Source organism: Nematostella vectensis, chromosome 6 (assembly GCF_932526225.1).
Source record: "Nematostella vectensis chromosome 6, jaNemVect1.1, whole genome shotgun sequence".
Taxonomy (NCBI): Eukaryota; Metazoa; Cnidaria; class Anthozoa; order Actiniaria; family Edwardsiidae; genus Nematostella; species Nematostella vectensis.
Window position 1 is genome coordinate 1,432,949 of NC_064039.1, and position 14,552 is coordinate 1,447,500.

Here is a 14,552-nt window from a genome sequence, read left to right on the forward strand (position 1 = left end):
TGCCCTGCACATCGTGCATCACACGGGGGAATCCACTTCCTAACGTTGTATTCAACGTAGACTTGCCCTGCACATCGTGCATCACACGGGGGAATCCACTTCCTAACGTTGTATTCAACGTAGACTTGCCCTGCACATCGTGCATCACACGGGGGAATCCACTTCCTAACGTTGTATTCAACGTAGACTTGCCCTGCACATCGTGCATCACACGGGGGAATCCACTTCCTAACGTTGTATTCAACGTAGACTTGCCCTGCACATCGTGCATCACACGGGGGAATCCACTTCCTAACGTTGTATTCAACGTAGACTTGCCCTGCACATCGTGCATCACACGGGGGAATCCACTTCCTAACGTTGTATTCAACGTAGACTTGCCCTGCACATCGTGCATCACACGGGACTGTGGCTGCTGCCACCACAATTAGTTTTTACTCTCGTTTTATTTCAAATTTGTTAAAGGACCGTGCAATAATTATCAGGAGGGGGGTCCGTAAAAAGAGCTTCGAATAATGAAAATTTTCGTAGGACCCCCCCTCCAACAGCGTCAAGTTTAGCTCTGACCCCCCTTCAGTTCTTTCAAAATTAAGAAGACCCACACTACCCACCCTCCTACATTCTTAATAAAGTCACTTGCTTCCCAATGCATTCTACTTCGGCATGTGGATAAACATCAGCACAGTATAGCTTAGATCGACTAGACCGCCAAATGTCCGGAAAACGGTTGTTGAAAAATTATATCTTACCTATAAACAAGGACCTACAAGCGCAAAGCGTTTCATTGGAGAATCATCTATGAAATACTGGTAGTTTCTTGATGTTACGGAGCACCAGCACCAAAAACACAATGGAACAAAAGCCAAAAACAAAGACCTTAGAACGAGACAATGAAATAGAGTACAAAGGCCTTGAGCACCAAAAACAAAGCTCTCCGTAACACCAAGGAATACCCGGAATACCTCCCCTTCATGCGTGACAAATCTTATCCTTTTGTCGTCTTGGAGTGACCGCTAGATTATGGATGCTTACGGGTGCCCGAAGCGAAGCGCTCCAAAATTTTAATAACGCTGGATACAAAACAAACATTTTGATGTCAACTTAAGTAAGCCCCCCCCTTATGCGAAGCCCCCCCCCTCTTATTCGAAAAAGTTAATTTTGACACCCTCATCTTAGCAACATTTTAATTTATTGCCCCCCCTCTGGTTTTACAGCCTCCCCCTCCCGATATTTATTGCACAGTCCCTAACTTGGCGGTGCGTCATGCATGGGCCTAGTGCCCGTTTACTCATGGCCACATAGGGAATCTATTTTGTATATTACAGTTATTGTCCAATAAAGCTATTAAAAAACGGATTGTAACCAATCTAACCAATTCCTAATTAAGAATTTTGTTTAACTTGTTTACTTCTACCTCTTATCTGTGTCTTCTATGAAAGGAGTTCGTTTGGTGAATGGAAATGGCGATGTGACAAGAACTCAAACAGGCTTTGTGGAATTGTTGATTGACTTCGAATGGGCAAGAATAAACTCCAGCGCCTTCACGTGGTTTGCAGCCAACCTCACATGCCATCAGCTGTACCACTCACATGCGGTCAATTTCGTCCCTAAAGAAGAAGCTGAATACTACGCAAACATTATCTCGAACTTGACGTGCACTGGTCAAGAGGAATTATTGGCGGAATGCATGCATGAATACCGCTACTCCAGTACAGGAGAAGAATTCTTTGCCTGGCTCACATGTGCTTCAACAGGTAACAGAGACACACGTATTCAGACATGCTAGGGGTATGGGACGCAGGGGGCCAGGAGAGTCTGCAAGCATTAACTCTACTACTAGTGTGTTTAGTGTTGCGTTTCGACCGTTAGTCAAATAATCTCGTGGTTTAAATCTGCTAATAGAGGCCCACTGGCGCTACAGATGCTAGAAGGGAGACTGCTTGCATTGATACTGCAATAGAATTTCAGCACTAGTAGACGAATTAAGATGTCCCAAAACAGATTTAAAATGAAATAAATTTCGTGTATTCTACATTGATTTGAAAATTGAAATTCATTTTTTTCAAAGACGAAGAACAAATGTTATATTCTCTTGGCAAGGCTTACGTTTTTTTCTGTAATCAGTCGTTTTCTGCTGCTTACCTTCTAAAGATTCGTGTAAAAAGTTTTTTTTAAACAAGTTTTTCTTGTCCTTTATCAGCACCCTCCCCAGCTCAAACAACAGCTCAAACAACTTCATCGGCGCCAACTGCTGCCGTAATGACAACAGCTGCAACTCACGGTAAGCGTAGGCAAGGGTTGTCTGATCTTAAAGAATTTTAAATAAAGCATAGCTTAATGACATGGTCATATGTTTTACTACCGAGGTATCGGAAAACCTGAGCTCGTCTCCCAAACAGTCATCTCGTTAACAGTTCGCTGGTCAGCTCGCGCTGTTCCAAGCTCTCTCTATCGAGTTGAGGTACAGAGCAAATCGGACGTCATCTGGAACGGCGGGTTCTGCTACAAGAGTCATGCGCAATCAACGTGTGACGTCACAGATACTATGGCAACTTTACTGGAGCTGCAGCCGTACACATGGTATCGTGTGCGCGTGCGTCGGATTACCGCTGATGGTCATGTCGGCTCGCCTGGACCTGCCTCTGATCTTTTTAGAACGGAGGAATCCGGTAAGTTCGACGACACTTAATTTCGGTCCGTAAGACATCAAGGGTTTTGAATTAAGATAATAATAATAATAATATCGGCATTTATATAGCGCCTCATCAATAATTGCCCTAGGCACTTTACAATAATATATCAATTAAATAAACATTACACAATTAAGAATTAAAAATCACCCTGAAAATACATTGTGTCTAATAGGAAATGTTACATTTATAAAAATCGATATTATAATTAATATATATATATATATATATATATATATATATATATATTATATATATATATATATTATATATATATTATATATTTAATATATATATGTAATGTATAATTAACAGTAAAATTAAAAAAAAGAATTTTAAACTAATTATAAATTAAATCCTCCTTAAAAAGGTGAGTCTTAAGGCATTGCTTGAAAGTATTTAGATTTTGAATTGTCCTTAAGTGAAATGGCAACTCATTCCATAGTTTAGGAGCCGCAATCGAAAAAGCGCGGTCACCATAGGTCTTCAAATTGCCCCGTTTGACCTGAAAGTATTGTTGAGAAACAGACCGTAGTGATCGGGAATGAGTTTTGTACTTGCATAGATCTTTAATATATGGTGGAGCCATTTCATTGAGAGATTTAAAAACAGTCAGTAAAACTTTAAAATATATCCGGTACTTTACTGGTAACCAGTGGAGATCTTGCAGGATAGGTGTTACATGCTCAGTCTTTTTTGTTAAGCTGATAATACGAGCAGCTGTGTTTTGAATAAGTTGTAATTTATGAATTTGGTAGTCAGGTAATCCATAAAGGAGGGAATTGCAATAGTCTAGTTTTGAACTGATAAAGGCATGTATAAGTATTTCTGTGGAATTCTTGTCAAGGTACTTCCTAATTTTGCCAATATTTCTGAGGTGAAATCTTGCAGATTTACAAGATTTAAAGAAGATTTACCGTTTTGAGATGATCTTCAAAAGAAAGGTACTTATCAAGAATTACTCCCAGATTCCGTGCAGCGGAGGCAGGTTTGATGATTTCATCAATCACCTTTACATGTTCAAGACTTGGGGCAGGACAGAACTTGGAGGAAAAAAGAATAAGTTCTGATTTATCATGATTTAGTTTTAGCCCATTATGCACCATCCAGGCATTGATCTCATGAACACAACATTCAACTTTAGTTTTAGCCATCAAAAGTTCATCTTGTGAATTACCTCGAAAAGAAACGTAAAGTTGTGAATCATCCGCATAAAGGTGGTATAGAATGCCGTGTCGTGCTATGATCTGAGCAATGGGCGAAGTATAGGCAAGATAGAGTAGCGGGCCTAGGACAGAGCTCTGAGAAACACCTCGTTCCAGGCTACGCAAAGATGACTTGCAGTCCTCAACCCGTACATACAGTTTGCGGGATGTAAGGTATGAGCGGAACCAAGCGAGAACATTGCCAGTCAGGCCATAACTCAATGAGAGACGTGAAAGAAGAATGGAATGATCAACGGTATCAAATGCCGCCGACAGGTCAAGCAGTAGCATCAATACCGAGTTTCCACCATCAATGGCACATAAGATGTCATTCTGCACCTTAATAAGAGCTGTCTCCGTGGAATGGAATTTCTTATAAGAAGATTGGAGGGAAACATCCAGATTATTGCTAACTATATGCTTTGTCAATTGTTCAGCGACAGCTTTTTCGATCACCTTAGAAACCATCGGTAGGTTAGAGGCTGGACGAAAGTTAGGGTAAAGTAGGTGATTGGCATTGTGCTTTTTCAATGAAGGGTGAAGTTCAGCAACTTTCATTGGGTCAGGCATTACACCTGATGAAAGCGAGGCATTAACAATCCTGGTTATTATAGGAAGGAGTGTACTAAAGCATCCCTATAAGAGGGAGGCCGGCAAAGGATCAAGATTACAAGACTTCAAAATAGGCTTGTGAGCTAGGATCTTAACATCATCTTCTGAAATTACATCAAATTCACTCATTTCCACTGTACACGTATGGTCACAATAAGGGTTGGGGCCAACCATGGTTTGCTGTTCCATTAGATCTAGATGGATTTTAGATATTTTTTCATTAAAGAAATCAGCAAAGTTGTTGGCTAACACCTCAATAGAGGATGCAACTGGGTAATATTGAACTGACTTCTTCTCAAGAAGTTTGTTAATGGTTTTGAAAAGAACCTTTTGATCCAAAGAATGCTCCTGTATGATCGATGTGTAGTATGAGGTCTTTAGTGAATCAATAAGATTATTGACTACCCCACACTGGTAAGCATAATTAGCACGGTCAGTTGGAAGACCAGTGGAAACCCATTTCCTCTCTAAGCGCCGTCTCTTTCTCTTTTCCTCAGAGACCTCGGGTGTATGCCAGGCAGCTTTTAAGCGAATGGTAACAAGTTTCGCCTTTAGTGGGGCATGCTTGTCTAACAGTTCCTTAAGGGTGTTGTCATACTTTATAACCAGGTTATTAATATTCACTTGTTGGTTTTGAAAAAGTTCAGAGTTGAGAAGTTCAGAGAAGAAAGTTGGTCTATGTCAACCGATCGAAGCTTTCTGAAATTCACGACTTTCTTCGCAAACTGTGGTTTGCAAAGGTCAAGTTCACAGTGTATGGCATGGTGGTCAGAAATCATCGGGTTCCGGACAGAAATCCCTTTGATGATGTCATCATCAGACCTAGTTATTACAAGGTCTAAGGTGTGGCCATCTTTATGCGTTATGCCTTTGACGTGCTGCTTTAGGTCAAATGCATCTAATATGTTGGAAAACTTTTTAGCATATCTGTCATTAGCATCATCCATATGGAGATTGAAATCACCAATGAACAACAGTTGACCATTAGACTCAGCGAGAACCTGCTTCAGTAATCGAGAGAACTCATAAAAAAACAATGTGTATGTGGATTCAGGTGGTCTGTAGACAACAAAAATCCTGAGCTGGACAGAATCACGAAGCCGCACATCCATGGACTCGAACGTGTTGAACTGTTCACAAATCCGGCTGTTGATTTCAAGACGATCTTTAAAGAGCAGTGCAACACCACCACCTCTTGCATTTAGCCTTGGGCTGTGAAGAAAACGGTATCCTGTAGGACAAAGGGCACCCATTTCGACAGAATTGTAATCACCATTCTTAAACCACGTCTCCGTGATTGCCAATATATCTATGGCATTTTCCACCGTAAAGTCTTTTATAATTGGAGCTTTATTATTTGCTGATCTAACATTAAGGTGAGACAGACGCAGTCTGATCTTTTTGTTTATATTATCTTTGTTGGTATTGACAATAGGGATCGGGATTAAATTACTTGATCTCACCGATTTTCGTTTAGATTGAGACTCCACCAGTTTATCATTTGCTGGATAGTTATTGGCAAGAACAGGGATGGGTTGCCTTACATTGTTCATCATCGAAAAGTTATATGTTCGGTGAAGGTGCTGAGGGTTGTTCATCTCTAGCTGGGACTGTTGAATATCAATAAGATTACGAGCGTTTCGTGTCCGAGTCCATGTAGAACTGCGAACTTTAGAGTGAGATGAAACAACTGCTGGAGGGACTTAAGGAGGGAAAAGCTGGGAATGATTCTGAATAGAAGCCTTAGCCTCTAACTGGGACAGATTATGCCATGAGAACACAAATAACAGATTGAAACTAGGTTATCAGGCTCGCGGGATTCAATTCCCATCTTTTTTATTTCTAGTATCAGCATTTTACTCTTACTTATCTTAGTTATGCACAGACTTGAACATCCATTTTCAGTTTTTATTGTCGGCTTTGAAATTTACCGTCTTTGATTTTCGTTCTTCTTTTTTTATTCCCATTCCCTAGGTGTCGTCTTTATAGTCATCATAGAGTAAGGTTTCTCTAGAGGCCAGAAACGGCTGGGAAATGACCGAAAAACTACCAACACCAGTTTTATGTTAGTTGTTGGATTTACAGTGTAAAACGCCCGTTAAGTCAATAGACTGTAGAATTATTCAGTTGTCGCATAGGAAAATAGTTTGTAGTATTGTATTCTAAAATCAGTATGTGCTTTTCACGCGCGAAACATCTTATGTTTTATTTTTTTTTTATTGTGCACATTTTTTAAGGAAAGGAGATAACAACACTTTGCAAAGAGCGGTTGTCTTATGACCAGTGGCGGTAAAACCCAAGTCCATCTGCTCCTTTCTGCTTTCAGTTCCTAGCGCTGCTCCAGAGATCACAAGGGTCGCCGTTATTTCCCTAAGAAGCGTCAAGGTCACATGGCTGCCTATCCCACAATCACGTGTCAATGGCGTGCTAAGAGGCTATCACGTGACATATAACAAGCTAGATGAATCTCTAGTTACACGGACGGAAGAAACCACAGGACCTGACATCCGGGACTTTGTTTTGCTCGACCTCGCGAAAGGTCCATCTTATGAGGTCCGCGTGGCCGGGTTTACGAGCAAGGGAACTGGGCCCTACAGCGAATCGGTGATCTTCTCTGTTGATAAAACTTCAGGTAAGAGTCTTTGGCTCGCTATTTTTAGGCTTTGAAAAATGAAACTAAATAAACTGAAACAGATTTAAAGCTTAGGAGAAATAACTCTAAGAGCGAGCAGCAAGCAAAACAATCAATGCTACCTTTTTAAATTTGATGCTAATTTGTCAGAGAAAAGTTCTCTACAGCAAAAAAGATACAGCAACTGTACAATGATAGGGTCTCAAAACATTTAACGTCAATCTCTTGCAATAATAAAATAAAGCAATTTGTTTTTTTTGCTGAAAAGTTAGTTGGACATATACTCTAAAAAGTTCTCAATTGTTCACCATGTCATACAAGTGTTCAATTGTCCACTATATCACAAAGTGTTAAGTTGTTCACTATGTCATACAAGTGTTCAATTGTTCACTATATCACACAAATGTTCAATTGTCTACTATACCATACAAGTGTTCAATTGTCCACTGTATCACACAAGTGTTCAATTGTCCACTATATCATACAAGTGTTCAATTGTTCACTATACCATACAAGTGTTCAGTTGTCCACTATATCATACAAGTGTTCAGTTGTTCACTATATCATACAAGTGTTCAATTGTTCACTATATCATACAAGTGTTCAGTTGTTCACTATATCATACAAGTGTTCAATTGTTCACTGTATCACACAAGTGTTCAATTGTTCACTATATCATACAAGTGTTCAATTGTTCACTATAACATACAAGTGTTCAATTGTTCACTGTATCACACAAGTGTTCAATTGTCCACTATATCATACAAGTGTTCAATTGTTCACTATATCATACACGTGTTCAATTGTTCACTATATCACACAAGTGTTCAATTGTTCACTATAACATACAAGTTTTCAATTGTTCACTGTATCACACAAGTGTTCAATTGTCCACTATATCATACAAGTGTTCAGTTGTTCACTATATCATACACGTGTTCAATGGTCCACTGTATCACACAAGTGTTCAATTGTCCACTTTATCATACAAGTGTTCAATTGTTCACTATAACATACAAGTGTTCAATTGTTCACTGTATCACACAAGTGTTCAATTGTCCACTATATCATACAAGTGTTCAATTGTTCACTATATCATATACGTGTTCAATTGTTCACTATATCACACAAGTGTTCAATTGTTCACTATAACATACAAGTGTTCAATTGTCCACTATATCATACACGTGTTCAATTGTTCACTATATCACACAAGTGTTCAATTGTTCACTATAACATACAAGTGTTCAATAGTTCACTATATCATACAAATTTTCAATTGTCCACTATATCATACAAAGTGTTCAATGGTCTTGTCATAGTTTATATGATTTATCATACATCATGTCAATTGCCCACTTAATACCATATCATGGCCATAATTGTCCAATGTACCATTTTGAGATCAGTTATACGCTATATACAGGTTTAACTAATAGTTGCTGTGAGAACATACAGTATTTCAACTGATTGATTTTATCGCTAAATGTATTAGAGCACTAATATTTTTTTTTCATTCTCTATGCGTTGTATTTTGGTCTCCAGGTAAAAAACGCACAAATCCTCCCAAGAAGCTGCCAATGTTTAATATAGAAATTGTGTTCCCGTTGGTTGCAATGATGATTTTGTCCATAACATCAGTTATGCTTGCTTTAATATGCAACCGACGAGCGAAAGAAGATAATAACGAGGGCTGTGAGTTGAATCAAGAAGACAGCCCAATGGAGCTACACGATGTAAGAAGAATCAGTGAGCAGGTTAAAGGAGAATCAAATCCCCTAGCAGAGGATATGACATGACAAGGCTCCAAGGCAAAGGCTACAAGTCTGCATGATAAAATGATTGTGTCTCATTGAGGAAATTTATAACATTAAGGCTAAGTTCAAACGTATTATCCACAAGCCGTGGAAGATGAAACAATGGACTCGATACAAATGAAGATGAACCAATCGACTCGATATATTTGCAATGGATACGGCTCATGGATAATACGACGTTTGAACTTAACCTTAATGCACCGATTGGTGTTCGGCCCTTAGGCAGAGTGGAATACCTATTTTTGGTGCATTATATCTATTTTTCTGGTTATGATCACGACTATTACGGTATTGATCCTTAATAAGATTCTAGATGTAGTCGTCTCTTTTTTTCTTGTGAACAGTTTCCTATTCTTTAGATGATTTTTGTTTTATATCTATTGTAGCAAACGGAAGTTCACGGTAACTCGCAATGGGTAAACAGTATGGGACGGTAGGATTTTGGGGAGAGCCAATTGAATTTCTTAGGAATATGGATCGACAATACCCTTGTCTATGGTAGTTGGAAAGATTTGATTGCAGTCTGACAGCTGTTCAAGCCCAGAGTAATTTTTAGATGGCTCTAATGGTTCATCTGTTCAAAGTTGGCGTTTCAAAAGTTAATTCCCATTTCCTTTTATAGGTTTGTGGGTAATACAAAATAGCCCAGAACTTAGCAAATATGACAATATTCTAATATTAGCACCTCCGCTCAGAAGATAAAGTCTCTAAAGATTTGCAAGGATTTAATAGCACGAAGAAAAGAATTGTGATTTTATCTTATATTTTTAATTAAAAAAAGACATGACAGACTATTTTTCTTGAAAAATGTTATGAATCTCTTTAGTTTTATTCCTACTATTCAAAAACACATTAATATCCAATAGCCATTTTACCCAATCAGATGACGGGATTTAGTCACGAGGTTTTATACCACATTATCTCCTCTTCATTCTAAAAGTGTGGAGAGGGAATTAGAGAAACAAAGTTCTCAAATAAAGTTGCTTTCTCCTCTACAGTTTTTGCTGGTCGAAATGCTCTTTTAGGAGGCATTTTTGCGTTATTAAACCGACTCAACAAGAGTTTAATTAATGCTCGAAGAAAGGCTTTACACAACGAATTTTTGAAGCATTATTTTTTTTAAACTACCATGTACAAAGGAAAAAGGTCAATAGAAGCTATTAAATATATTTTGCATCGCGATTGGGCAAAGGCAAAAATAACTACTGAATATTAATAACGTTTTGAAGCCATTCAAAACACTCGAAGATCGTGTTTTCGCGGATATACAGTCTAAAATAAGACTTTATATCCGCGAAAACACTTCTCGTGTTTTAAATAGTACTTTATCTAAAGCTTTTACTCTCTGAATAACCGGTCCAATGCCGACAAGATATCATCCTTTTTAACATTCGGTATTTCCGACCTTTTAGAGGATTTAAATTTACCCTTCCCTCTCGCCTTAGCTGTTTTTGATTTCTTGTAAAGTTGCGATTTAGTCTCTGGAATGCTGTCCCGCTTTGTTACATCATCACTTTTTGCGTTTTCTGGAAGAGTGTCCCCAAGCATGCCTAGCCCGTAGCCAAGCGCGAAGTCATAATCATAGTCGTAGTCATCTGCTATTCTCTTTTGCCTTTTGCTGCGTTGATTCAAGTCTTGGTCATGCTTGCGTATTATGTTCTGTTTGAGAATTCGTCGCACGGCTGCACCAGTCTGTGAAGAAGCCCTTGAATCTATTGAATCTAGTCTCAGTCCTGTCGTACCAGGAACAGTGCCTCCCTCGTCAGCATGCGACACCATGCGTCTAGCACTGGCTGCTTCTTGGCCATGTGGGTTCCGAGATCTCTCGTCGCTTTCCCATCTTTTGGGTCGTTGTACTTCTCTTCTGACTCTTCGGATCTCATGAATATGCTTCCCCTTCTTTGTTCCGTCCAGATTTTTATTGTGGGTTTTTCTACTCATTCCTCTGTACAGCTTCTGTATGTTGCGATAAATTTGCTGTTTATCGTCCTTAGCTATATGTTCTTTCTTACTCTTACCAATGTCTCCAAGCTTCGATTGCTTTAGCACTTTGCATAGCAGTTTCTCAATGTCTCCATCCCCGCGATAAACTCCTTCTCTGTCTGTACTGTTTAGACATCTCCCGAAAGAGTTATCCTTGAGAAAATGTGAGGCCTTTTCAACGGCATCACGGAGGATGTCCTGGTTGGAGGGGTTCTCTTTCCACGGCCCCCAGAAGCCGTCCAAGTTCGCTGGGTTCGCCTCAGGGTCACGCTCAGGGAACCACACGGGCCGAGCCTTCTTCTGGTGTTTTGTTAATCGTTTTAGCAGCCTTCGGACAATCGGTAAGTTATCTTCTGCTATATTGTTGTATTCACATGGATCTGCAAAACAATATTAACAATTTAATTCAAAGATTTGCATCCTTGATAGTAGCCGAAATGTTAAAAACGGCTGCCAGTTCCCCGCTGCTGTGGTAATTTGATATAAAAACTTCGTGGTGGCCTGGTGACAAGCTTTTGATGGCGACTGAGATTTGCAAATTAATTTCAAGCCTTCTTTTGTGCTATATATACATATCTGGGCATATAACGAAAATATAGAATAACGCCATGTGCGCGCGCCAAGTAAATAAACTCTTTTGTTTTATAAGAACGTCAAATTTTCAGTTGAGGTCGGGCCAGTGGGCCGTTCTTATTTTTGAAGAATGTTCTTAAGAATGTTATTAAATTTCAGGGTATATAAAAATTGTAACAGAATTACACAGCTTACAATAAAGTGTGTAAGAGAATTACACAGATTATTAAAAGCAATAATATTATTATTAACGCAATTCGATTCAATCGAATGCAGAGTCTGCATTTTACAAAACTTCAAATTTGGTGAAATATAATACTTGACGCTACTACTTAAATACTTGACGCTAATGCTTAGATGCAAAAATGTAATTTTTGGTTTACTTTTTCTAAATATTAGTTCAGTTAAACAATTTTTTTCAAAAAAATTCGACGTGGGTGCCCTGTGGTTTTTAACTGGAATGAACAACCACGCCGTACGGCCACACCCAGAGCTTTTTGAAGCGTAAACATATATTTTTGGAATCACTGTTGTCGCCATTATCCGGGCTCCCTGTGTTAGAGGCCTGGTTCCGAGCTTTGCGCGGTCGCATAGCCTCGTGCAAAACGTTTTCAGTTCGTCGAGAATTTCCTGGAGTTTTTTATTGGAGTTTTTGACCTGAAATCTAATGAATATTGTATGGATTTGTTTTTGGATGGATTCTATCTTGAAGCTTAAGCCGGTCATGAAAGGCGATGAAGTAATGAGAGTTGGAGGAAGGATCTCGATGGCACCGATGAGTGATGATGCCAAGAATCCCATGTTATTGCCGAAACAGAGTCATATCACTACTATCTTGATCCGCCACCTACACGAAAGCAACGGTCATTGTGGCGTGGAACAAGTACTATCCCTGCTGAGAGAGCAGTTTTGGATTGTGAAAGCGAGAGTGGCCATCAAGGCTGTTCTTGGAAGATGCATTCATTGTCGCAAGCAAAGAAGAACTACTTTGAAGCAAGAGATGGGAGATCTACCTAGAATTCGGATGATCCCTTACGAGCCACCCTTTACGTATACAGGTATTGACTATTTTGGACCGCTATATGTTAAGCAGGGAAGAGGAAGAGTGACTGAGAAGCGCTGGGGAGCTATCTTTGTTTGCATGAACTCCCGAGCAGTTCATCTCGAGTTAGCTAAGTCGCTAGAGACGGATGATTTCATACTCGCTCTGATGAGGTTCCTGAATCGCAGGGGCCATGTTGTGGAACTGTGGTCGGATAACGGGTCCAATTTTGTGGGAGCTGATCGGGAGATACGTGAACATCTGGAAGGAATGGATCATGACAAGATCGGACGTGAGTGTTCTGCGAAAGGATGCAAGTGGATCTTTAATCCACCTGGAGCCACCCACATGTCAGGCGTGTGGGAGAGGATGGTGAGAGTCGTCAAGCGAAGTCTGAAGGCGATCCTGGGGAAGAACCCCCTCAACGATGAAGTGCTGACCACCGTGTTTACTGAGGCAGAACGTATCGCGAATTCAAGACCGCTAACCCGGAATCCAGAGAATCCTGATGATGAGGATCCTCTTACGCCCAATCACTTTCTGAACGTGCGACCTACGATGAATCTTCCTACGGATACGGATGAACGGGCAGATAAGTACAGTCGGAAGCGGTGGAGACAAGCGCAATTACTTGCTAACCACTACTGGCGTCGCTGGTTGAAAGAGTACATTCCTTCCTTGCAAGTTCGAAGCAAGTGGAACAGGAAACAGCGAAACCTACACGTCGGAGATATAGTGCTCGTTGCGGACGACAACGTTGGACGAAACAACTGGCCTCTTGCGCGCGTGATTAATGTGTTTCCTGGCGTGGATGGATTGGTAAGGAGTGCAGAGGTGCGCGGTAAAGGGACGACCTACAAGCGCCCGGTAACCAAGTTGTGTCTGCTGGAAGCCGAGGATGAGGATGTCTAGATACGGATCGGATTGGAGACTCAAGGGACAGACGTAGATAGTGTAATATAGAACGGACATTAGCGTTATGACAATACGTTTATAGTTATGAACCTCCTCCGCAGGAGTTCATGGGGGGCGGGATGTTGTCGCCATTATCCGGGCTCCCTGTGTTAGAGGCCTGGTTCCGAGCTTTGCGCGGTCGCATAGCCTCGTGCAAAACGTTTTCAGTTCGTCGAGAATTTCCTGGAGTTTTTTATTGGAGTTTTTGACCTGAAATCTAATGAATATTGTATGGATTTGTTTTTGGATGGATTCCGCACCCGTGTAAGTATCATGCGTTTGTATAATTAGCGGAAATTGCCATAATTTTCATCTTCAGTATTTGTTTATTTCAGCGAATCTCGTGGTAATTCGTGATAATTTTGAAGTTGAAACTTGTGTAGAACTTAACCCGTGAATATCGACAAGTGGAAAATAAAAGTTGTGTTCATATCCAGAAGCATCTCATCTATCTGACCTATCTGAATTCCAACAATCACTATGGAAAGGGCTTTCAGATGATATGTGTCTTCCAAAATCTCCGAGGGGGGAGGGTTACATCCTTTTGATTTAGGTTAATGTAGTACGCCTTATCCGAACGGAAAAACAGGAGAAATAGCTTAATTTGCGTCACCAAATTCAAATGGAACCAACATGCTTAACGGTCACTCTTGCGTCGCTATTCTGGGATCAATCTTTCTCACCTGAGTCGAGATCAAAGAGACATGGAAACTCGTCTGTCACGCACTCCTTGCCCGTCTTGTGATTCCACTTTCCACACTCTATCACAGCACCAGGCAGTCGTTCAGACAAGTCATCCATCTTCGGCTCCGACGTCTGCTCGTAGCGTGGAAACCACTCCGTCTTATGCACGGCATCTTGGTTAAATATCAGCTTATAGTTTTTTACTCTTATCGCCGCGAACTTTCGGATAGGATCTACATTATGTAAGACTTCGGTCCTTGGGGAGGGATTCCCTTCTGATATGGTATCCCAGACGCTCACACCATCTATCACCCTCTCGAGTTGCTCGGTGTCCCCTCCGCCTAGCTGGTAGAAGGTTGG

The 14,552-nt window shown here is 40.4% G+C and overlaps 2 protein-coding genes across 7 annotated transcripts in view; one reads left to right on the forward strand and one right to left on the reverse strand.

Annotated features, from left to right (window-relative positions):
* LOC5503354 (deleted in malignant brain tumors 1 protein) overlaps positions 1-9,750 on the forward strand; it is a 30,140-nt gene extending 20,390 nt beyond the window's left edge. For 3 of the 4 annotated variants that reach the window (XM_048728868.1, XM_048728870.1, XM_048728869.1), the window contains 5 exons: positions 1,440-1,754; positions 2,201-2,281; positions 2,367-2,669; positions 6,834-7,139; positions 8,685-9,750. In XM_048728868.1, the coding sequence (XP_048584825.1) occupies positions 1,440-1,754; positions 2,201-2,281; positions 2,367-2,669; positions 6,834-7,139; positions 8,685-8,938 (1,259 nt within the window). In that variant the 3' untranslated portion in view covers positions 8,939-9,750. Of the gene's footprint in view, positions 1-1,439; positions 1,755-2,200; positions 2,282-2,366; positions 2,670-6,744; positions 7,140-8,684 lie in introns of those variants that run through there. The other variant, XM_048728871.1, reaches the window with a different exon arrangement.
* The window catches only part of LOC5505596 (arylsulfatase B), a 17,416-nt gene continuing 11,257 nt past the window's right edge, over positions 8,394-14,552 (reverse strand). For 2 of the 3 annotated variants that reach the window (XM_048728873.1, XM_048728875.1), the window contains 2 exons: positions 14,192-14,552; positions 8,394-11,319 (listed from right to left, as the gene is read on the reverse strand). The exon at positions 14,192-14,552 is cut by the window's right edge and continues 145 nt beyond it. In XM_048728873.1, the coding sequence (XP_048584830.1) occupies positions 10,295-11,319; positions 14,192-14,552 (1,386 nt within the window). In that variant the 3' untranslated portion in view covers positions 8,394-10,294. The remainder of the gene's footprint in view (positions 11,320-14,191) is intronic. The other variant, XM_048728874.1, reaches the window with a different exon arrangement.